The sequence below is a fragment of the Arctopsyche grandis genome, chromosome 7, assembly GCF_051622035.1.
Source record: "Arctopsyche grandis isolate Sample6627 chromosome 7, ASM5162203v2, whole genome shotgun sequence".
Lineage (NCBI taxonomy): Eukaryota > Metazoa > Arthropoda > Insecta > Trichoptera > Hydropsychidae > Arctopsyche > Arctopsyche grandis.
Window position 1 is genome coordinate 10,710,060 of NC_135361.1, and position 24,899 is coordinate 10,734,958.

General features: G+C 40.9%; 3 protein-coding genes across 9 annotated transcripts in view; 2 read left to right on the forward strand and 1 right to left on the reverse strand.

Moving 5' to 3' along the window:
* Window positions 1-23,896, reverse strand: LOC143913963 (uncharacterized). Of its 3 annotated transcripts, none has more exons than XR_013260781.1 (2): window positions 21,422-23,896; window positions 1-678 (listed from the first exon to the last, which is right to left on the reverse strand). XR_013260781.1 is itself a non-coding variant. In XM_077434016.1 (2 exons), exons 1-2 carry the CDS (start codon window positions 3,808-3,810, stop codon window positions 563-565), a joined length of 264 nt encoding a protein of 87 aa, XP_077290142.1. In that variant the 5' UTR covers window positions 3,811-5,989; the 3' UTR covers window positions 1-562. The 3 variants fall into 3 exon arrangements, 2 of the variants coding, with proteins under 2 accessions (XP_077290142.1, XP_077290141.1); XM_077434016.1 differs by lacking the exon at window positions 21,422-23,896 and adding an exon at window positions 3,663-5,989; XM_077434015.1 differs by lacking the exons at window positions 1-678; window positions 21,422-23,896 and adding exons at window positions 1,131-3,504; window positions 3,663-3,905.
* The window catches only part of LOC143914760 (uncharacterized), a 1,424,209-nt gene that overhangs the window by 642,129 nt on the left and 757,181 nt on the right, over window positions 1-24,899 (forward strand). The window lies entirely within an intron of this gene.
* Window positions 1-24,899, forward strand: part of Pdk1 (Phosphoinositide-dependent kinase 1) — a 38,402-nt gene that overhangs the window by 8,153 nt on the left and 5,350 nt on the right. For 2 of the 5 annotated variants that reach the window (XM_077434013.1, XM_077434010.1), the window contains exons 2-3: window positions 19,614-19,926; window positions 19,999-20,958. In XM_077434013.1, the coding sequence (XP_077290139.1) occupies window positions 19,614-19,926; window positions 19,999-20,958 (1,273 nt within the window). Of the gene's footprint in view, window positions 1-17,804; window positions 18,616-19,613; window positions 19,927-19,998; window positions 20,959-24,899 lie in introns of those variants that run through there. The other 3 variants (XM_077434012.1, XM_077434014.1, XM_077434011.1) reach the window with 3 other exon arrangements.

Here is a 24,899-nt window from a genome sequence, read left to right on the forward strand (position 1 = left end):
ATTTCAAGATTATTTTAATTCAAGAATTTTTTTTTATATATTTTTTGTACATCCCCTGTTTTAAACGGCAAGCCACTGGATAAAACGCAAAATAATGGACCAAATATCGGACCATTCACGCAATGATCATCATTTTGATTGACGTGTTTGTTTCCAATCACTAGTTGTTGTGCATAGAATAGTTGCGGTATTCCTATCTGGCAGCTCATTTCAGAAAAATACCAGATTGCTGTAAGGATATGCGAGTCGATAGTGAATGGGCGAATTCTTAGCTCGAATTTGGAGCGGAAATGGTCGGTTATGCAGCGTGGAAGCTTTCACAACAGTCATCGGCCATAACTTCTGGCGCCTACTCTACATTCCAAGCGTTCGATTTCACAGGAACGCCGCTGTTAGTCGAGTTGTTCAAGTGATGATTCACCGGTCTAAATTGTCAGTAATTTCACAGGGTGATCGTGCGTTTCGCTATTGTCGCACGCTGCATCGGGTCTCATCCACAGATAAATAATGCATGTGCACGGTGTTAATCATCGGGATGATTCACGCTCTCTCCGCGGTCGGATCAAAACATCTGGTCTGGGTAAGGCTTTATATGGCTTTGCGAGTGGGAAGGTGGTCTGCGGCGCCAGCCACCACTTTCTGCCATAACCGCAATCTGTGCATTTGTTTCGCAACCATCTGCAAATAATAAATAATAATAAACAACAACAACAACAGCAGCAGTGATCTTTTATAGAACTGAGATTTTCCATCGCGATAAAATTCGATGTATTATATTTAAATATAAGCTCTCTCTGATATTTCTCGCGCCAATTCTCGAGCATGCAAGCCAACTAGAAGCACGCTATCTTGCCGTGTCATTAATTAAAATCTACTGTGACCAATTTCAACGCTTACAAGACATGCCGAAGTCTAATTAAACCCCAAAATTAACTTTGTTTTTAAATTTGAACGTAAATGTCTTGTAGTTGTTGTATGCTGATAATTCCAGTTTTTTATATCCTAAAAGTTACTAAAAAGATTCCATGTCTGCTTCTTTACATCTAACATCTATGTATGTACATACATATATAGGATTGGTTCGGTGTTTCAAAGTCTTAATAAGGAGAATTTTCAATTGAAACATTTTAGAATTTGTACACATCTGTTTTATTTGATAGTATTATTTGCTGGTCTTTCATATACAAGCTAAGCATCTCTTTATAGTATTTGGAATTTTCACATGAAGAGTTACATAATTATTTTTTTAAAACAGAAACATGCAGTATTTCAATATTTTTTCATAATATTGACAGCAAAATTTTTTTTACACATTTTACACGATACTATTAAATTATGTAGAAATGAAAGTCTTTTAAAAGGCAAATGACAACGCTTAATCGTTTTTCTTGGTGAATTTTAATTGTAAGGATAATATGCTAAGGATCTATGTAGTTCTCAAAAAGCGTTCTTCGATGCGTTATATTTATTTATAGAAAAATAAGGCTTGGAAGACCCCCACGTCCTTAGTAGTGTTTGATTCTGAAACATCCTTGAATTTCTAAATGTGAATTTGCTTGTTTACGATGGCCGTTATGATTTCATCCGAATCCCACGACTTGAATGGCAGTGCAAGATATTTTTGTCCTACACATGCCGATTACTGCATTCGCCGTGAGAATTTTAAGCACTTGAATAATACGTGTATGGTTGTGTGTGTGAGTGTGCAAAAGTTAAGCAAACGGATACCGACGACAACGTCATTGCTTGCAATCACATCAGGTTTCACCTAGGTAAAAATGGGTCAGTGTCGTTTTCACACACACAGAAAATCCGTGTCATAACTTTGAAATGTGTAATAATAATGTGCGCAGTTACTTGCGACTGTCGCAAACTTTCGGCGTGAAAGTGAATATTGGAGTATGTGATTTTTTGTTTGTTTTGTTTTGGCGTTTGGTGCTGTTTGGAATTTTCCTAGTGCCGTGAGAATTTTCCGCGTGGGACGAGACTTTCCATTGGAGTTCGCATGCGTTTCGATGCTCGTTGTCCCGTGACGGCGCGTTATGTGAACCGACCCACGCGCCAGAAAGGCCCACGGTGTGACGATGACGATGCTGCTGATGATGGTGGTGGTGGTTGATGATGATGCCATGAAGAGGTGTGTGTCTGCACTTCCGCCGCGTGGTATCCATTGTTCAATTTATCAATGAATCCGTTGGGCAACGGCCGGAGGCGGCGGCATTGGACAACCCACGGCGACCTCTCCTCTCTTCCTCCTCTTCATTTCGAGTTTTATGCTAAGTTTCACCTCAATTCCGAACTTAAATGCTGCCTGCACTATATCCTGTCAATTACATCGGAATTCTTCAAAACTCTTTTCGTAGACATTAAGAAATAATGATCGAATCAAGATTTCTTTTATAGTGTGTCGACTCTTTAATACCGTGTGAAAGGATGACGGTGGGGTTTTTTTTATATGTTTCAATTGATGATTTCATTAGTTCATCGGAATGTATATGAGCGCTTGAGCTCTACACACTAGTGCTGTTATTCACTTGTTAGTATATCCACGTTTTCCTGTTTACCATCGCCGCTCTGTTGGACGATCGTTTCGCAAGTTCTCGGAAATGTTTTCGAATTCGTTTTGCGGTTTTCGGAGCAATGCCACTTTTCCCAAATTTGCAATGTCGTCTCGAACTTTTGCGGTTATCGCCGAGACGAAAGGGGTGTTTGTTCGAACGAAAACTCCCCACCATCATACGTGTATGTAATTTTAAACAAAATTGTCCAGTTAGACGTATACTAAGAATAGATTGGATGCAATACGTCTGCAGCCTAGCTGTATAGACGCACGCTTGGCGGGATCGTTCCAAACGCCGAAAATACTCCTGGAGCATTGCGCTGGTACATCTCACATTTCAAAATATTATTTTGAAATGGTGCGCGCCGCGTAATTGCAATCTATTTTTGCATCACTGTGAATAATGTCCGATCGCCGTTAGTCGATATTGTTTATTTGGGTCTAGCCTCGCGTATGTGTGTCAGTCGCGTGCCGCTCGATCATGCTCTATTGCGCATTTGTCATCTCTCCTAATCTCTCATCAAATGCGACTTTGTGCTGTATGCACCTCTCTCCGATTCTGTTGGGTGTATGCGTCCGCCCTTCTGACCCAGAGACCTATATTTGAGTAAATGGGTCATTTTTACACGTCGTAAAATACTCCACGGAAGTTTATTCTGGTGACGCAACTCTTTTCGGTTCTCGCGTTTGCCCTTGCCGCATCGTTAGATCCAATATCAGGTTTGTTTTGATTTGGATCCTCAAAGCCCGCTTGTTGCGTTGTATTATTATTGGTACACGCAATTATCCGCTGATAATGCGAGCGAGCTCGACACACTTTTCTGACCGCTCAAGTCGACTAGCACCTGTATATATGGGGCAGCCTTGGTTTTGGAATCACCTTCGTCGTACTCGACATACGACACTTTTGAGCTAGTGCGCGTTGGGTACACTCAGTGGTGGATCTACAAAATTGCATTATTTGTGCTTTTTAAAGTTTTTCCATGACGTCAATGTAATGTTGAGACCTTAGTAAGGTGTATCTTATCTTATCGTGTCGTGAAATCGTGAGCAGATAAGGCGTTATACCCCAAATGCACCACGGGTACTCCCACCTGCTTACCTGGGTTAATGCTTCTTCTTCTCCCTCCCACCTGCTTACTTCGCCGCTTCCATTGTTCGTTATAAGGTCGATAACAATTTTTTGTATGCAGCGGGTGTTTTTGTCCGCTAAAATCGCAGGTAAACATCTTGTTTGTGCATCTGCTCATGCAACGGTGCAGTATGTTTTTAAACGACGTCGCTCCAGTTCTGCTGTGTTGCAATGACGCAGATGTAATGAAGTATTAAACTTCTAAGGCATCTACTACATGCAGGATAGAAAGTACAATTAATAATGACAAGTCGTATTCTCTCATATGAGGAGTGCATGTATTAATAACTTCGTCCAATTGGGTGACCTCTTACCTTATTTCAAAGTCATCATTGTTTTGATCAATTCGAATTGATGCATTCTTTTGTCTGTGAGAATCAGAGTGGAAGTCTTCCAGGAACGCGTTCTTTCGGGTGCGTTTACCTGTTTGCAATTTGCAGCGGAAGGCACGCTCAGGAATGCAGTTTAGTACTAATCTACCTGTTTGCGGCCGACGCTCTCGAGGAATGCGCACTCGCTCACTTCCAATCCAACATACTGATAATAAAAAATAGTGCCAGAGTCGTAAAAACCCAAAGATTGTCAAACAAGTCTCTGTGGGTCCAGATTTAGGGCAGACCGCAGTGCGTTTCAATCGTAGGCCCGCCCAGCCGAGCTGGGGTAGTTTCGGCTGTCATCTTTAATTTCATTTATTGCCTGGAAGTGGGGGATTTGCGCGGTCCGCTTCTCAAACTTTTTTTACGTGCGAACAACGACCATAAAAGTCTTTTCTTTTGAAATATTGACCCCGCAGGGTTGAAGGTCGGTCATAGCCACCCCCCGAAAGCGCGCCAGTTTTTATAGCGCCACAGCGAAAGGGCACATATTTACGACACATACACTTCTACAATATATTTATTAGGTGTATACAAAATTGGATGCTTGTTCCATCTACTTTGTGAAATTTAAAACCAATAAAAAAACTTATTAGCGAAGTAGAAGCGTAAATACATGGAACAAATAGAGCTATCCGATTCGGTCAGGGTGCACGTAAACATTCTAAGTGGGATATGTTACAGTTGAAATGTATCTGCTAGTTGACTAGTTAGAATATATTCCATCTAGCTTAGTACCAACTGCCGTTATAGTTATATTTTTATTTGTAATATATTTTGACTAGTTATAAAATGTAGTTGAAAATACATTTTAACTATAAGTTGGTACCAGGTAGAATGGGAGAGGTTACGTTTTCGTGAAAATAAATTGTTAAAAAGTTAATTAATACTAAGTTATTAATGAGTTAAAAAGTCACATTTTTTAAGTTATCGTAATACGGTACCCATTACCTTTATTCGTAATATGAAGCAAATATGAACGCATTATTGAATTCTAAAGCATTTTTAATAACATCAGAACCGCTAACACTCAGCTGTTATATTACACGTTTGTAGAGATGCAATTTACTAGTTGACGTATATTCGAATATGAATGACCTAATACGGCAGTTGGAATATATTGCAACTGAAAATACATTGCAAGTTTTTAGAACTGGTGATAGTCCGTTTTGGATGGCCGCAAATTTGACACGGAGTGTATGATTTGGCCCAATGCGCGACTGTCGTGGGATGTTGGCAGCGCGGTTGTAAAATAGTAATGATGGATTTGTTTGGTGCCTTTCCAATTCCAAAACTTTCCTAGCTGCATCTTGTTGTTGTTTGTGTACAATAGGAAAAAACCATCGCTTATATACATAATTAAACGTGTTTACTGTTCGCTGCTGGAGAAGCGTTATTTTATGGCGTATGCGACCTCAGCCGCGAAATCAGCCGTTACGACATCCACATATCAGCCAGCCGTTGGTTCGTTGCATCGCGTTTCGTGAATAAATAAACATTTTCTATCGTTGTAAACAACCGTCCACGACTTCTATTTTGGTTGTTCCGTTATGTGGGTCACGGAGCCGCATCGTTTTTATCTCCCGTTTCGGTAATCTCCCAGCCCAATTCGGAGGATGGGCGGCAAAAAGAGCTCGGACAAATCGGACAGGAAGACCCGGGTCGTCGATCCGACGAGGATCCGCGAATGCTAATGAGGAAGCCGTTGGAATTTTGCGACCGTTGAGATCCGCCTGTACCTACTTGTGTAGAGGTAGATCGAGAAATGTTCGACAACGGACAGTGCCCGTAGTGACTAAGTTGTTGTTTTGTCACATAGCATATTTTCATATACAATAGTTCTATTGTCTTCGATATTGGACATTTGCTATACGTGCTGTGATTCGGAAAGCGGACTGACAAAATGTGAAGAAAGGACATTCAAGGTACAAAAAAACTGAAGAACCGTAGGGTGTCAAAACTGTTGCAACGAATTGTAACGACTAGATTACAATCTTCTTGATGGCATGTGAGACATCATTGACCCAATTGCATGATTTCATAGTTCTTCGGCCAATCATACATACTACCTAACTCTTTACGAACTGAATCGAAGAATCTTTACTGTGTTTGAAAGTTGTCTCATTCGATTCTCAGCGTCCAACTCTAGTATCTCCTTTTTTAACACCTGTAAGGGCGGAGGCACGCGGTACTTGTTTTCTTTTAGATAATCTTACACACGTATGATTGTTCCCATACTAAATTTGTTGAAAAAAAACCCTGCGGATTTTTCACCAAGGAGGCCACGAACGCGCCCGTGCCGTTAGGATAGATATAGGATAACATAGACAGGTCCTGATGCTCGAAAGTTGTCTCTTTGAAGAGTGTGCAACAAAGAAATCTCAGTAGCTAGCTGGCTTCTAAGTACGAAGACTTTTGCCATATTTCCTTTTTTTTCACTTTCACTCCCCCGCATCTTCTCGTTATTTGGTCCGCTTTCATCGGGTAAATTCGTTTGCACTGTTCTATGTACCTATATATGTATGTGGTTGCTTCCAGTGGCAGCTGGTAAGATGGTGTATGTATCTTTATCGCACAGCCCATGTGTATGAGAAGTGTTTCGTAGGAACATCAGCGCTCCTCGGAAACCATCAACGTGATGGAATTTGTATGTATTACCCAGTATGAGAGTTTTGAACTTCGAATGGAAACTGCTCATTTCAAGTTATGGGCACATTGCTGAGTTCATAAGTTAAACTCCAGTCATGCAAGGTGAAACCGGAGTCCTTTTTATCTGAAATGAAAAATCTAAACTCTAAAAAGGCTTACAGTGATTTTGCTTTTAACGACGTCCCGACAATTTTAACGCGACTGATAACGACTGCAATAAAAAGCAATTGTCGCACGAAGGTCGCCACTTTATTACGTTTAACGTTGTTGTTGTATGTCAGCATCTCCATCTGCATGTACACTACGCTTGAGGACGACACGTGAAAACCGGTGCATGTCGTCTGTGCATCCCTGACCTTCCTCAGACCAGATTCGCCGTCATCCGGTGCAGTGAAACCCGCTGAAACTTGCACGCGAAGTAGTACTAGCACGTCAAACTCGAGACGTGTGTGCATAATTGAACGCGCGCAGGGTTTCTGATAACGTTTTATAGACATAATTACCGATTTACACCGGTCGACTACGTAGAGAAGCATAATACCGTTCACGTGCGTCACTACGGTACGTAGGTGATCTACGTCAATCATTCTCTGTGTGTGTACATATATCTTACATATAAAGGCTGTTTTTGTTACATATCCATACACTCGCAGTGCAGATCAATGGGATGTTGGTAAGTAGTATGCATTATTCATGCACACGGCGCCTAGTTGCAGCTCGGCGTCCATCTAACTTGCTCATTATTGCGTGTTTTCCGAGTCGTTCAATTGCCCGTTTGTAGCAAATTGGTTGTTTGTTGACTTGTAATGCATCTGCTATTTCGCATTGATGATTGTATTGTGAAACTCATCACTTATGCAATTCACAACTTTGCTTCGTTAAAGTATACAATGGCCTATTTACATTCAAATTAAAGCAGTCCCAAAAACGGGTGCATTGATTTTCTTTCTGAGAATCTTTTACAATTTTGGAATCGTGTAACATACATATTACACCTTTTGGAATATTAAAACAAAATTGACCCGACTGATTGTATTGTGTTGTAAACAGAGCTTTATCTGTCAGCGGACATGTCTGCCGACAAATTGTTGGTTTTTGAGAAACAGCCATTGCAGATAAATTTGTGGAGACTTCTGCGGATAAACTTATCCACCTGTGAGCTACTTGGTACTTGAATCTACATACTTCTGGAACTTGATTCAATTGTGGTTTTTAATCTACTTTATGACCAATAGCTTTACAACTTTAGTCACCATACTTACGGGTTATTTTCAATTACAGCTTGCTTGAAATTAGACTTATACCTTTTTGTATTAAAGTTTTCTCTAAGTGATTTAAAAGTTATCTGCACTTTTAATTATAAATAGGTATTCGTATTGGACTGGTGAACATCACAGTGTAAACAAGTGCAAAAATAGTCTCATGTCGGGCCTTGATAAGGAACTGCTACTCTTATCAGTCAGTTGACGGTTCAATTTACGTTCACGTGAAAGTGAAACGACTTCTTAGATAATGGTGATGCAATTCTTTATGATGTCTATACATTTAGCTATAATTCTACCTTTCAATTCCACCACCTGAGGATGGCTCGGTGCACTCCATCGTTAATGCCAAATAACGATTTGTTATGTAATATAGGTATTATGCATATGCGAGAGAGGGCTGGGCCGTAATTCACGTCGATTGTGCTTATCTGTGTGTTACTTTCTTCACCGCAAAATTGCAGATACGTACATATTAACTTATTTTGCTGGTTCAGATTGGTTTGTTGCACGAGCCAATTTTCAGCGATACGCTACGCTCGTGTTCACCGAAGGTTGGTCGTAAAGTCTTTTTACGATCGATCGATTCATTCGAGGAGAGTCTACACGAGTGGATCGAATCGAACCAGTCGACCGGTGTGCAATTTCGATAAATTAAAATTGTTTACTTTTCGATTCCGGTGTTGTTTCGGTTCCGAAAGGGCCAATGTCGGCTGTAAAAGTTTGCGCTGAATCTGGGTTGTGGGGTTTATACGGTGCTTCGCTTGATTGATTTCAAACGTTATTCGCTTTTCAACTTTTTATCGCCTATCATGGTGGAGTGTTCGGGAATGGTGATTCCCAGGTGTTTTCGTTGTCTTTTAGCGAAGAAAGGAAGGAATGAAAAACAGAAAGGAAGGAATGAATGAGGTTGAATATTGTGGGTTGTCTCAAACTTGGTCTCAGAATTGTTTCACTTGCTTCTGAAATGAGGCGGATATTTTTTCTGCCTACCGAACTATGACAAAATACTGAGCGATCGAGCTATGTATTTGGTATAATCCAATAACTGTATTTGAATTTAAACATGAACCTTTAACTGTTAAATTCATCACTTTACGGCGTTCAAATAATGTTCGGCGATTGATTTTCTCTCTGCCTTGTAACATTTTTTACATTTTTCATCCCTTATACAAAATCCATTCCATTTATAAACTTTAATTAGAACACAGCATTGTATGACACGGCTATTATATTTATAATAAGCTCTGCGTCCTTCCGGTAAACTGTTTCAAGGCTCTTCTGGAGATCCCCATGGAGATATCCTAGAATGTTATGTCACATAGGGCAACCCTGGATGACGGTAATTACGCCATTATATCCGGTGAACGCTCTTTCTGAATGTTTATTATTATCGTCTGTCTCAATTTCTATAAACAACTTCGGTTTCGTTATAATAATTATCATTGTTATTGCCTGTTTTTATATAAATACGAACACTCATATTATTTTTACCGTTGCCATGCTCAGTACGACGCACCTTATCGTCTATTTTCTGTTTTGCTGTCCTGTACAATGTACATATCTTGTGGGTATACATTTACATTGTATGTATTTAAACTGGACGTTCAATGTTTTATATTTTGTAAGCTGAAAACTATGAAGGCCGAGCAAAATCGTATTTATTGCCTGCGACTGAAAATACAACCACCTTGAATTACAGACTGTTATTTTGTTGTCGAAGTCGACTTTATCATTGTACGTTTGCTGGAAAACGTCGACCTTGCTTCTGTGAAGGAGTTTTTCCAGAACATCTATGTACCTGTCTATCAAAGTCTACGTTGCATATTGCATTGTCTGTTTGAACTCGTGCCGGATTTGCTAAATGCTAATATTTTAAATGCATGCACTTGCGTTCCTGCTGTATATTCGCTTATCATGTAAGCATAATAAGATAGGCACGTGCTCATTTAATTATGCTAAACCTTTGATCTCGACTGCTGTTGTGCTGTCCACGACGTTATTATTGTGTTCATTGAAAACTATCAAAGTGTAATAATAACACGTTACGATTTTTATTTAAAACTCAAATCAATATCAAGTTTTATTTTATATTTGCACTGTTTACATTGTGACTCGTTATGTATGTAGTTGTAATGGCAAGTAAGAATCGAATGAATGAAAGCCTTTGCTTCTATTGTTATTTCATCCATTTGATTATCAATTCAATGAACTTTTGTTCTATCTTGCTTCCTTTGAGTAATTCAGTTCGATCTCCACTTGATCCAATATGTATATTACCTTTGACATATTTTTCATCCCATTTCATCATATCAAACGTACTGGGTATGTTTGAACCCAAAAATATGAAGCATTTTGCCGTATTGGAAATAGCCGCAAGTGTCTATGAATTCGTAGGTTTGGATTTTTAAAATGGTATTGAATCGTCCTTTTTTGACTGACAACATCCTGTATGCATATGTATCTACCTATATATTATATTTCTTGTATGTAGACAGGCAAGGGTCAGTCGCGTCTCATCAATTCACTTTCCTTTGAGTGTGGTTTTTCCTCGGGTTCGCTCTTTTATTAACTATGAATGAAAAACATGCGTCCCAAGATTATCTATTTAAAAGGTCAAAACATCAAAGGTCAATACTTCCTGTCAGTGTGTGTGGTTTTTGTATGTAAAATATACACAAATATTTTGTTTTCTCGCTTGTTGTGCGTACGATAGCTGCTTTTTATCACACACTGTATTAATTATTTATAATATATACACTGTACGTATTGATTTCGCTTTTTTTTCCTAATTGAATAAATACCACGGTTTCCCTCGGCTGTATCTACAGAAGCCACATTTATTTGGGCTTTTCTGTCTCTTGTGGTACGGGAAGTGGAGGCCGATAAAATTCAGCAATTCCTGTCGTATGTGCGTAATCCCATGAATGAAATGCCAACCGATAACAAAATCCTGATTAGTATTGTGAGTCTAAATATAAGCTACTCTTGTTTCCTTTCTGATATCAGTTACATTATACACGTCCTGGGGTTTTCCATCGATTGTTGCGATATGTCGCACAATGGCATTATCATCGTCAATAACATATCAATCAAATCACTCAGCATCTCAGTTGCTTATCTCATTGTCACAATATGTATACTTATTATCATAGATACGCCCATACAATAAACAAATGGAGACCGACTCTCGCTGGTACGAATGTACCCATGGGCGTATCAGGTGAACCAGCTGCTGCTGAACTGTATTTTCGAGAATACATAATAGTACAAATACAGTAAACATGTTTTGATGTTGATCTGTTTTTGTGTGTAATTTATGAAATGAATTGCAATAAGTCTAAAAATAAAACACATTTTGATCAAATGTGTCTAGAATCATAATATGTAGGAGGTTTGAGGCTGTAGTCTTGGCAACTCAATAGATTCATCTCAAAATAGAGTTGCGAATATTAAGATGGTTTGTTGAAGTTGATGTATGTTAGGGTGAAAACACACAGTAACGCACGTGGCACGTAGTTTTTTTAGATACTTTTAAACATGCAAAAAAATGAACCGTGCCTTGCACATATTCGTGGAACGTCCAACACGCCCCGCCCCAAAATGACCTTCTGGAGTGTCCTTGTATCCTTGTATTTATCCTTGCATGACAGTGATCGATAACGGTGTATCCCACATTGAAGAAATGTAGGAGACCACCCACTGCGGGGAACCATGCACACGACGTGCCGTTCTTTCCTGTGTGATTTCGCCGTGTTGTTGATGTTTGATCTGTTTTGATCACTGCATAATCTTGACAAACTTGTAACGCTCGTGCATCTGACCAAAACAAGCATCCATGGGAGCATCCACCGATCGGTTTCACGTACGATATTCAATTTTTCACTCTATTTATACTTTGGTAAGGATGCGTGACAGCACGTGTGTCATCCAGTACACATTTAGCACATTCGCTGTGGGCAGTTGTGGCGTGCGACAGACGCCCAGAGTGGGACCACATGCGTCTCGTCTCCTACTTGATGTGTGCGCTTCATGAATGAAACGGCGGATGTTGCTCGCTCTCAGGGATGTACCAACACTTGAAAAAAATAAAATATTATTATAAAAGAGAAAGAGAGAGGCAGATAGAGGTATCTCGTTCGCTTATCTCGATGGCGCGCTACAACCGCGACCTATCTAATACGAATGCTCGAGACCCATACAGCGCGTTGCGGCTATGCAAGCCGAACGAACGGTTGCAAATTGACGCTTCTCAATTTTTATACACAAGAGATAAATGCTACTTTTATCACACCGGAGTCTAATTTGAGCGATTTTTTTTTGTTTTGGTTTTTTTTTCTTATGATACGATGCAGAATGTGTGAGTGGTTCGGGGCCGTGCCCTCGCCGGCGGGCCATTGTGTGTAGGAGAGACCTGGTCTCTCTCTGTTGCAGAATCAAATTATGCTTCATTTCCGCTCGAGGTGATGTTCGACTGTGGCTGTATGTACGTGTATCTGTATCTCTCTCGCTCTATCGTTGGTTGCGTTGTATTGTAAGCCGAAAGGCATGCGCTTGTTGTGTGAATGAAGCAATGAATCATGGTGTGCTTTGGTTGGCGGAGACCCATTCATGGGTATGAGAAGCACACTTCGCGCCGAATTTGAAACTTGTGCCGTTACGCCTCGGATGCACTTCCGGTTTGTAATGCACTGTACGCACTTCCTATACAGTCGAGCCAAAAAGTTATGGTAATTTCATTAGAGGTAGTTGGAAGCAATCCTTTTCTGTTCTAGCTATTTAAAAAACTACTCATGTTTGCGGCAACCTCAAATTTTGGTCCATACATGCTATACTAATTGTGCTTTCGAATCATCGACTTGTAGATTCCAATCAAGACTCCACTCCAGTATTCAGTCTTTCTTTTTGTACCCAATGATGTTAACCCTTTTAGTCCCAAACTGTTTTGAGAGGTACATGCGAAGAATCCCAAGGCATTTTTTCGATAAAAGGGCAATCTATATTTAATTATTTTAATATTCAACTATCGATATTATTTTTTTTTGTGGTATCATCTCCATGATGTATAGTGTAATGACTAATGAGTAATATTCACATATGGTCGATTGTAAAGCAAATAAATAAAAATGAATGAATACTAACATTTTGTCAAAATATTTGTTTGGTTTTAATATTGAACGATTTTTTAATTAATAATTTAATTATTTGTAAATACGAAGTACAAAGAAGGTCAAACTATTTTTTTGTTTATCCTACAAGAGGCTGGCGTGCTAGTGCGCAACAAATTGCTTTTTCGTACATACAATAAAATATCTCGAGATATGCAGTAAAGACAGCTTTACAACATACACTTATACATATAATAAAATATTTAGCGCCAAAGTGTGTTCAAAAACAGGAGCTGATAAATCGGCCTCGTGGGATTGTAATGGTTAAGATACGTTAGTTAGGACGTCATAGACCGTGTGACAGATATGCTTACACTTCTTAGACTCACACAGCATCATTCCATCAATGGGTCTGCTTTATCTGTTTGTGCCTCAATAGTTGTTAGTATATTTTTTATCAGTACTAGAAATCCTCTTGATGAATGTGTGGTACTACATTTGAACATGTGCGTATTGAATACGAACATGTGTCCTAATTATCGCAACGTTGAATACAATCGTATGATACATACGAGAGATGCTAATGATATAATACCTGTTACTTCTCCATTGATTTAAAATTTATTCATAAGACACTTGATGAATGTAATAATAATTCGGCGCGAGCACAATACACGCATAACTTTCTTCCGTTTTAGAGAAAGTAAAAATTTACTATTATATATACAAAAAGTAAAAGTAGGACAAGCGACTCCGAGTAGGCAAATTAATTTAAAACCGCTGTGCCACATTGTCACATCGAACATCTCCGAGCACATGTTCTCTCCCATCTATCTCTAAATATACACACCACTCTCCCGTTCATATCTGTGGAAACCGTTGTAGCGGAATAGCAACAACCTTATCGGCCGGCATGAATGGTCCACCGAGCGGAAAGCCCCAAATTGGAGTCGCCACAGTAAGTAAAGCAGTTGCAAAGCGTTTTGTCCCACACAACGAACGACACAAGCCATTTCCGGCGTGGTTTTTCTTCGCGAATTGTGGTCTCGCGATACCGTTAGCATTCCTCGCAGACCGCAAAAATATTCGCGGCTAAAATTTTCGGCAAGTGCGCACCGATTTTAGCCTACCAGACTTTTGACCGGCCAACTTTTCAATTTCGTCGATTTTTTTTCACTAACCTAACCATCCCAGTCTGAAGAAAACATCTAGCTATAATATTAAACCAAAATATACATATAAAGGTCACACGGTTGTTTACCAATAGAAAGGTAGTGGGTTCAAATCCCGGCCGGAATTGGAATTTTTTCTGTTTTTCTCACAAGTCCTCTAACTTCATTGGTGTAATGGTTCTGTTTAAAAGTCCGACTTGAAAATTCGTCTAGTCCGAATTTGTTATATTGTTGGAAGTAAGCATATATTTACTTACGGTTTTTTATAAATTAATATCTGCATAATGTATTTAGATATGTACCTACACATTTAGCCATAATGTCAACGGTCGACATTATGCATAGACTAGGTCGACATTGTGCATTGCGAATGGCCATATTTTACAACCGTGACTGATTAGTAAAGGGCGGCTAGTTGCTGATGCTTTTGCATCAGCATTTTTGCATTTGATTGCTCCATTAGTGCTTATGGCTTTTACATTATCTCTAGTACCAATCGAGCACTTATTTCGTCTATTCTTCAAGCTATCTATGGAGATATCAACTACGCTCATTAATTCAGAGATTGGCATTGAATTTATGCTTTTCAAATTACAATAGACCGCTTCATTTGTGTTCCAAGCAAGAAAAAAGCATAGTTTTTCTATGAAATTAATAATAGTGAACTATTTTTCATGCCAAAAGAAACCGCCCTTAGCCTAAGTCTGCTGATGAGTACGGACATTATCCGACTCACACTTTGACCGATTAGGATAGTATCCTAGACCCCCTGTCTCCCCCTCACAGTAGGAGTTGGTTCTTTCCGGCCAGCTTTCTATGCTTGTTCATTAATAATGTCCATATCTCCGTCATCAAAGGCCGAAGTGATCGTACGGATCTCCGTCACCTGCAATATACACTTTGAAATCAAAAATACTGGACTAAATGGTAATTACTCCCACTTATTGTAATGAAATGAAGCCTAGAAGTTTGGTATAATTTTATATAAATAAAATGTGACAAAGATTGGTTGACTCACCTACTACCATGCGTAGGAGATCCACGGCTCTTTCAATATGTTTATTCTGTTGAAGTGGGGGAGTGTTCGCGCCTGTAAGTGCGAGATATATGTAGGTTTGAATTATTGGAACTTTACCGTTGTTTGACTTCTCTCGGTTTTTGGAAGCAAATTTTGCCCGACGATCAAAACCGAAACTGACACCCTCCCCCTCTCCCCTCGAAGCAAGTGTTTAAATATTGAGGCGTTATTTATTGCCGTCTTTGCACCGCGTGTTCATATTTGCAGACCGTGTTTTCCCAGAAGCGTTTCTTCTTCTTCTTCTTCGTGCCAAACATTTGCCGCAAGTCTGTGTTTATCGCCGGAGGCACCGTTTAATTTATTCGACCGCTTGTGTGTTTTGTTTGGGTCGATTTTAGGACGTCAATGCGTTAACCTCTATACGAGCCTTGGGACATCGACTTCGTTCGCTGGCACGCTGATTAATCTATTACGAATGCAATGATGGATTCGGCGAACGCTTGCCAAAATTGCGACATGTGTGTGCATGTGACATCCATCCTCGGTTTTATAATCCACGCTAAATTACCCAAATGTTTCAGTAATTGGAATGATAGGAATAAGCGAAGTTCTGAAATCGAGTGCACTTGTCACTTTCGGCCTTTGTGCAGTTTCACTTTTGCGTGTTTGCTGCGAATGACGCAAACAGTTTTGCGGTTTGCTTCGCTTTACGACGCCCAGTCGTACGTAGATCGCGGTCAGCCGGTGACGTGATTGGAACCGCATTTACATAACGCGGTAATTCCGCGGAAACCTTTCGCCGATAACGTCGTATGTCACCTTTTAAATTACTCCTGGACTTCTTATCTGTCGCCACGGGTAGTCCGTGTAGGAATAAATATAGTCAGCTCAAGTTTAGATCAGTCAAATGATACCAATTAAATCTTAACGTTCAGAATCAGAACCTAGTTGGGACAAGATCAACTTGGGACAGGACAAGTAACACAACTCACTTCTAATATAAGTACTAGAATTGGTACATGATTTGAATGTGAAATTAAATGTGCTTTGATAGAATATGAAAACAGGGACAAAACTTCATTATTTTGGTCATATGTAAATATTTTCTTGATAAGATGAATGTGTACCAAATTTGTGAAGCAGGCGTTATTCAAACCGTAAATTTTTCATTTCACTTTTGGTCACGAGTCCCACTTTTACTAACGGCTACTGCTTATCTATTAGTTTTCGTGCCGAAATGCCGTTTTTTTAACCGGATGATACCCATCGATAATTTCTACGTGTATGTCCACACATCAAGTTATTTATAGTAACACTTTTCCTCAATTAAAATGTTTTTTTAAAATGACGCTACACTTGTGCGTTGTTATTGGGTAGTTGACCTTTACTTCGCCGTTTTTTTCGTTTCATTCTGTTTTGCGGTATAATGGAAATATTTATTTTTAATTAATTCAGAAGCTCATGGCTCAGGGAAGGTATTTTTCATTTGCCAAGATTTTTTTAATAGTTTTTTTTTTGATCCAATTTATATGTATTTACATAGCAATGGTCAATTTCACTCGTTTGTTAGTACCGCGTCAGGAATTTACATTTATGACGGCATTCCGCAAATTCGAGCGAAACGGCTGTCCTCATTGCGAGAACCGTTTTTGGTCCATAACGGAATCGCATAAAGTCATCGTTTTCATTCTGAAACGTTTTTGTTGAGCTTATCCCACAACACTCCAGATTTAGAATTCGAGAAATTTTACGGCAATGTTGTGGTATTTTCGATTTTGAGTAATTTGTCCGCAGCGGGAATTCCATACAAACACGATCGCCGCTACATTCAGGGTCGAAACGGTTGCTTGTATATTCAATTATTTTGCTGGTATTTTTTTTTATTTAATTATTGCGTATGTAAAAATTATCCATTACATTACATTGCGCTACGTTGTCTCTGGTATGTGAGGTATTTCCGCATTATTTCAAATTTAATTTAATTTTATGACAGTTAATGTGTCAATTCTAGTGCTTTTGTGCCAAACTCTAAATGCCTGTCAAGAATCTGTACCATTAACCGACAAGACCCAATCCTTGAAATAAAAATATTTGCTTTCAACTTTTACTTTAGCTCCAGGACTTAATTTCTACTACATTGTAATACGTAGTAGGCAGTATAAGTTAATGCTTCATAAATGATTTTAAGTAGCAGAATGATTTTAACCCTGTATGAACGTACAACTACAGCCTTGGCTTAGAATTTCTTCTGGAGATGAAAGTATTTGTACATTTGCTTTGCGAATTCGAATCAACAATAGTTTTCAAGACACTATATATAAATGACCAGGGTGACTAGTTGCTTGCTTTATTTAACCAACGATATATAACAAGTTTCAAATCCAAAATGCCACTTTGCTAGAAGAAAACCATTTAGAAGACGCATGTATGTGAAACTAGGGGATTTAATGGAATGCTATATGCTCGGCAAAACAAAAAGTATAACCTGCCTTTTCGCAAGAAAAATAGTTCACTATTGTTAATTTCTTTAAAAAACAATGGCTTTTTTCTCTCTTTCTTTGAACACTGATGGAGTGGTTTATTTTTATTTAAAAAACTGATTTCTGAGTTGATGAGGGTAGTTGATATCTAGGTAGCTACAAGAATGGACGAAAGAAGTGCTTTGAAAGATGGAATTTGATCCGCTGTACGAAAAACGTACATGCTTCTCGACCAATATAATTTCATCAATAGAACATTTTATGCCCGAAATGTCATAGGAACATCGGATGGAAAATATATATAATGTAAATGCTACGAAGGATGTGCGGGATGATGATTTAGAAAAATGTGCGGGATGATGCTGTAGTGATTGGTGAATGGCTGTAGAAGTTTATGCGAAAAATAATAGCAATTTTATCGGCTAGATAACGAATGCGGTTCGTCTCTATATGTGGTTCTGCAGCACCCCAATCGAACTTGTTTTCGTATGAAGGAATATGCAGTACTCTCAAAATGGTTTTTCGCGAGCCGTCACTGGTCATGAATAGACTTAGTTTTCCGTCGGAATTTTCTGGAAATTTGCGGCGAAGTAGCGGGGCGTGATGATATTTTGGCGTGCAGAAATATTTGGCTTTGGGCGAGTTGGCGACGCCTGCGCCGTCCTCCCCACCACGCGCCGCTCTCGGGCGCCGCAGTGAGCGCCGCGTGACGTTTGACGTTCAATGTCGCGTAGAGCGCCGCGCGCCACGGACGCCACTGAATCTACAGAACAGCCTCCACTTCGCACGGCTCATGTCTCGCGTCTCCGCTCACTACAACTAACCAGTCGCACTCCGCGCACGCTACCATGAAAGTCAAGGTAAAAAATAAAAATACAAAAAAAAAAAAAAAAACAAAAAAAAATAAATCGCACAAAACAACACACCGCGATCGTGTTTTTCTCACGCACGCGCGTGCCGCCTCTGCGGAATTTCCCCCCCAACCCCGCGTTATATAATTTCGCGCCCGCTAGTTTTCGCAACGTCCGAAACCGACCCGCTGTGAAAATTTCCCGGAAATTTTCCCACCAAACACACGCACAAGCGACCCAGACGCTTTACGTAACTGAAAGTGACCGCGTATGTGACGACCAGCATCCATGTGGGGAAATTTCTGCACCGGACTGTCGGGACGTCCGTCGTCGCTACGAAGTGATTGATGTGATTTTTTTTTACCCGTTTCTTAACTTCTACGTGCGTGCGGAAAATAATTGCGCGTGCGCGAACCGCCACTGCGCGCGATAGTGTATAATATAAACCCGTCGGAATGTAGAAGTCACACTCTATTTTCGTAACCCGATCTACGTTTATGAAATATGTGTGGAAATTGCAATATTTTTTCACGTGATTTTTCATCAAGTGCGCCGAGTTGTAATGTGTATTATACAATTTGCGTAACTCGAGTGTTCCGTATCTTAAGGACGCACAATATTACACGCATTGATAAACAATAACCTCGAGAATCAGTGCTCGCTTAATTAGATACTAAAAAAAAAATCTACGTCGCATAAAAATATGTACATACATGTCCCTTAAAATGGATTTCGCTTATCAAAAAGTGACTTTTGACTTGGCGCCGTGTTACAATTCTCGGTTCATTCATGTTATAAGACTGCTTCAATTAGTCGTTCGCGAACAGTCTGAACAGTGTGAGTGTTACCTTATCAGTGAATTTCAAGCAATCGAAAAATTTCGACGTAACGTCACACGATTGGTAGATAATAAGCGCTCGTTAATTTGCCATATCAGGCGTTTCGAAGTTGTGTTTTCATTATTTTTGTCAATTATATTCAATGGTTTTTTTTTTGTTTTGACTCAGCAGCTTAACGGACATCCGTTGAGTCCTTTGAGAGGCACGACGGTGCAGACGAACGCCACTACGATGTCGCCAGCTGCGGCAGTCGGGGGTGCCCCCAGTGAGGGGGCGCAGCCCCCGGTGGCGCCCACCGTCCGCCCGACGCCTCCGCCCTCGTCCTTGGCCGCAGAGCATGCCTCCCTCAACGCCCCCCATCCGGACAACCTCAGCTCGAAAAGAACAGCCAAAGACTTCATCTTCGGCAAGGTCATCGGCGAAGGCTGTTTCAGCACCGTCTACCTAGCCAAGTACATACACTCCGGCAAGGAATATGCCAGTAAGTATCCCACCTGTTATTGAATAACTTATAAATAAGTTCAGATTGTAATGTTGCGTTTCCGTTTTGCAGTTAAAGTGTGCGATAAGAGTCACATCATCCGCGAGAAGAAGAGCGAGTACATCAAGCGCGAGAAGGAGATCCTCAACATGCTGTTCGACTGCTCCCACGGTTTCGTGAAGTTGTTCTGCACGTTCCAAGACTCCGAAAGACTATATTTCGTGTTGTCGTACGCGAAAAATGGTGAACTAAACCCTCACATAAACAAAGTGGGATCGTTTGATCTGGAGTGCACACGCTTCTACGCCGCCGAGCTAGTGCTCGCCCTGGAGCAGTTGCAGCAGCGAGGCATCATCCACAGAGACCTCAAACCCGAGAATATCCTCCTGGATGAAAACATGCACATTCTTGTGACTGACTTCGGGTCGGCGAAGATCCTCCGACCGCCACCTCTAGAAGGAGACAACAGGATACCAGACGAAAATGACGGCGGCGAGGACAGGCTGCGCCAACGACGGATGAGCTTCGTGGGCACAGCCCAGTACGTCAGCCCTGAACTACTTACGGACAAATGTGTGTCGCGGGCGTCGGACCTGTGGGCGCTCGGCTGCATCATCTACCAAATGATATCCGCCTTACCCCCGTTCAGAAGCAACAGTGAATACGTCATATTCCAAAAGATCATAAACCTAGACTTCAAATTCCCAGAAGGCTTCGACAGCCAAGCGAGAGACCTAGTCCAGAAGTTGTTGGTGTTGGATCCTACTAAGAGGCTCGGCGCGATGGACAAGGGACCCACCTACGACAGTATCAGAAACCACCCATTCTTCCGAGGCGTCAACTGGGACACCATCAGGGAACAGAGACCGCCGCCAATCTACCCGTACTTGCCTGGAAAAGCGGCCGAGGAGTCGTTCAGGAGTCAGTACCGCGTTCCAGACCATTTAGAACCAGGTCTCGGAGACGTCCAACTGTCGCGGTTGCTGGAGCTCGACCTGGCCGACACCGCACCCGTTTCACCAATCCCCGCCGGTGAGTCTTGTTGATATGCGTTTGACCTTGAAAATGGATCATCGAATTCACCCCAGATCAGACGAAATCCATACCATCCTTACCTAATAACAAACATTGAGTGTGCCAAGTCGGCGATGCCGATGAATGCCAACGGCGCTACGCACGCCCACGTTTCGTCTAGCAGACGAATTCTGAACACCGAGATGAACACATACACAAACGGGAGAGAATATATAAATTTTCAATTCTGTGCAAACAATCGAAATAGTAATACACAAAATAGTGCCTGTTGCCGGGCGAAGCCAGCTCTCGGCTACGCATTTTTGAAATGCATCTCCGTGCGATATAATTGTACACCTCTTGTGTTCTCCCATTGTTGGCCGTGCCTCTTTGTGTTTTGTAAATGACATTTACGACTAGTTATTTTTTATATCCTCATTAGAATAGTGGATGTTTGTAATATAACCGCGGCGTGACATACCTTGTGTGCATGCATTAGTGGCGGCGTCTTGCAGCTGCTCTACACAAGTTGCAGCAATTCTTGCGGTAGGTTAGGCAACAACTGTAAAAAAAATGTTCGAGCTATCAAAATCCGATCATTATTTTTCACATCTCAATGGTCGCCTGTGTGAACTTGCCCGACACATCTGGCTATCAAGCATAAGATCCTTATTCATAACCCAGGTCAGGACCTGACGTCACCCAACACTAGGAACTGATCAGAATTTACTTGATCAGTGAGTATTGTAGATTTCGAATGAAGAACAAAATGTCTACCGTTACGGTAGACATTTTGTTCCACGTCTCTGCCTTATCTGGAGCATTCTCGTGTCGTTTCGCGCCGATATCTCATTATTTTTCGCGATGTTCTTGCCTTATCGCTCGATACGCCCCGTGTTTTTATGGCTCTCGCAGCTTCATTTCAATTCCCTGCCGAAATTTACTGCGTCACTCCTATTTTCTGTTTGTGAGAATCCGATTATCATCTTTAGCGGAAAGAGATTTGCGCTTTCATCTTGGCTTTTCTCACCCACTGGCTGGGTTTTTCCTCTCGATTCGCACACGCCAGACTGACTGTACTCAATACATCAGACCCCGGTGTCGGTGTGCTTATCGAATTGTTTTTGTTTTTCATTAGAGGCCCACTTGTGTAACCAGGACCTGACACGGCCGATGACTTATGGCCATCTGCGACCCGTCTTTGTTCTTGCGTGACGTTGGTCGTGCCGTCCGTCTCCAACGTGAACTTGCTGAACCGTTTCGCGGAGTCAATATTTTGATGCAATTATCTGCTTTTTTGATTAAAAATCGACGTTTGTTCTTTCTTTCGCACTGCGGGGGCCTCCCCTGTTAGCAACAGCGGCATTTATATGCCAGACGAAACACATTTGGCCGTACGCAATCTTTATTTGCTCAATACGTTTGCGGTTGATTATTTAATTAATATTGTATTTGTTTGTACACGTTCGTTTACCGACGTCGTCGTCGACTAAATCTAGACGCTTTTTTTTCGCCTCGTTTTTTTTATTTCTATAAATTTTTTCCCTCCTAACATAAAATTAAACTGTGTGTTGTTTTCGTCGATTGAAAATGAATGTTGTTGATAATGTCAAGGTCGGTTCTTATACACTGACACGTAGGAATAGGAATGAACTCTGCTTGGTATCTCGTTATTGTGACCACACTTTCTGAGTGGCAACAGGAAGACCCGTCGTCGCTTCCTGAGACTTCTTTTTCGCTTGTGTTTGCAATGTGTCTGTCGTATTTATGATCGTTACACAATCGGCCGACATCGACCCATTACACTTGACCCAATAGCTGCTGCTCTCTGGGCTGCTACGATGGCGCGTCTCCCACTTATATATACAAACAACGATGAGCAAATATTTTTTCATCTGTATTTTCATTGGTTAGATGGAAATTTCATCTGCCTTCCACTATTTACCAAAAAATAACACCCACTGATAAAAAATCTCATCATTTTTCTTGCCTATTTCTGTAATAGTCCGTTTATTCATGATTCTCACCCACTCGTGTTCCTTTTTAGATTTCTTCTCATTGTTTCAATCATTCGATGTTGCCTTTAGAGTCGATGTTTAGTGCTTTGAATCGAATGTTTCCTTAGCATTGATGCTATCAATACTTGTATGCATCGCACGCAATCAATATTGCTATAAATACCCATAGAAGGTTGTGTCTATTATACTAGCCACCAGTGATGGCGAACCTATGACTTGTGGGTCAGACACCCAACAAGGCTTTTTGAATGACCTACGTGTTGACTCGTTGAAAATTTAAAAAAATACTAATAACGTTGAAAAGGAAGTGTACTGGTCTTGACAATTTTAAAGAGTTTAATGATATATACATATTTAAAGAAACGGATATCAACCGAAAATTGTTTCTGTAACAACAGACGATGCTCCCAAAATGGTGGGAAAAATATTGGTTTTATTCAACAGCTTAAGCACGCTATTAGACATTCTCTGATTGAATTTCATTGTATAATATCATCATCAGCTAGTTCTAGTTACATCTCGAAGCAAGATTTTAAAACATTTTCCAATGTAATGCCAGTTGTAATAAAAGTCATCAACTTCATAAACGCAAGAGGTCTTATTATAATTTTTTGACGTTGATCTTCAGTGTTTGCTCTTCACTTGGAAAAGTATAGTAAAATAAAAAGAAAACGTAAACCTTTTTGAAGGATCAACTTTTAAACTTTTCTGTTAACAAACTTAAGATTTCCAAATTTATTAGTATTCTTTTTACCCCCTCCCCCCCTTTTAAATGACCATTGACTTAACGGCGAAAACACACATCCTTGCTTTTGACAGTCATCGATAACGGTGTATCCCATATTTGAAGAAATGTAGGAAACCACCCACAGCGAGGAGCCATGCACACGGTGTGCCGTTCATCGCTGTATGTCTTCGCCCTTACTGACCCATGGGCTAATTCTAAAAAAAATAATCAACGAAATTTGACTCACATCTCAAAAATGGTTAACCATCACTGGTCTAGACATTTTTGTGTCCTTTTGTCGTTTTACATAGATAGTTGGTGATTTAGGCGAACGTACGCGTACACACATATAATTCAAAATGACACGTTTTGGATTTCCTTGATCGTCCTTGACTTGTCTGAAATCTTGTTTTCGATGTCGACGACGGCGTCGTGCTCGACTTATCCATATCCGTTCGATGTTTATGATCGAATTGAGTGGCGGCTGTTGTTCCACTCGACGGTGTACACATACATACATATCATTCACATCCGTTCAGCTGGTAGGATGTGATGCATCAGCGGCCCGCGAAGGAAATTCCAGTTATTCGCTCACTTGCACGTGTCCTTATTACTCGACCGATAGCATTCGCGATCACTTTCGTTGGTTTGGAAAGGAATCTATCCGACTTCCGGGCTCGTGACCCAGCCGAGCAACCGCGAGAGCCGAGCCAACTCGGCATGTCCCAGTTTTCGGCGGCTCGCAAAAGGAAAGTGCTTCGGCCAGACAGCGCGGCGAATCTCTTTCTCCGAACGAAAAACCAGAAGAGGTCCACAGCCAGCACGGCCTTGCTCCAATCTCGACACTTTCGAAACATTGCGCTCGGTGGCCTCTTGGACAGCTGCGCTCGCTATGTAGGCAGGCAGTTTCGGTTGCGCAATCTTTGCTTTTGCAAAATCCGACTGCGGTCATGACTTTCCACGAGTCTCCGAGCTGTGGAAAGTCGCCTCCGGAGGACGCACGTCATCACCACCTACCTGCCTGCTTGCCTCCACCACCACCTCCTCCTCCGCCGTTGTTCAGATCCGGTTCAGACGCGACGTTTTTATTCGCGACGCACAAACACATGCTCATACTTATACATTCGTTCTCCGGTGGCTGGACGGGCGGCGACCTTCGTCGCCGATTTTGTCGTTTTCGCGAAACAAATCACTTTTTTCTTCTTTGTTTCTCG

Excerpts from the sequence above, each read along its gene's own strand:
- LOC143913963 (XM_077434015.1), bottom strand. The coding sequence starts at position 2,171 with ATGGATACCACGCGGCGGAAGTGCAGACACACACCTCTTCATGGCATC.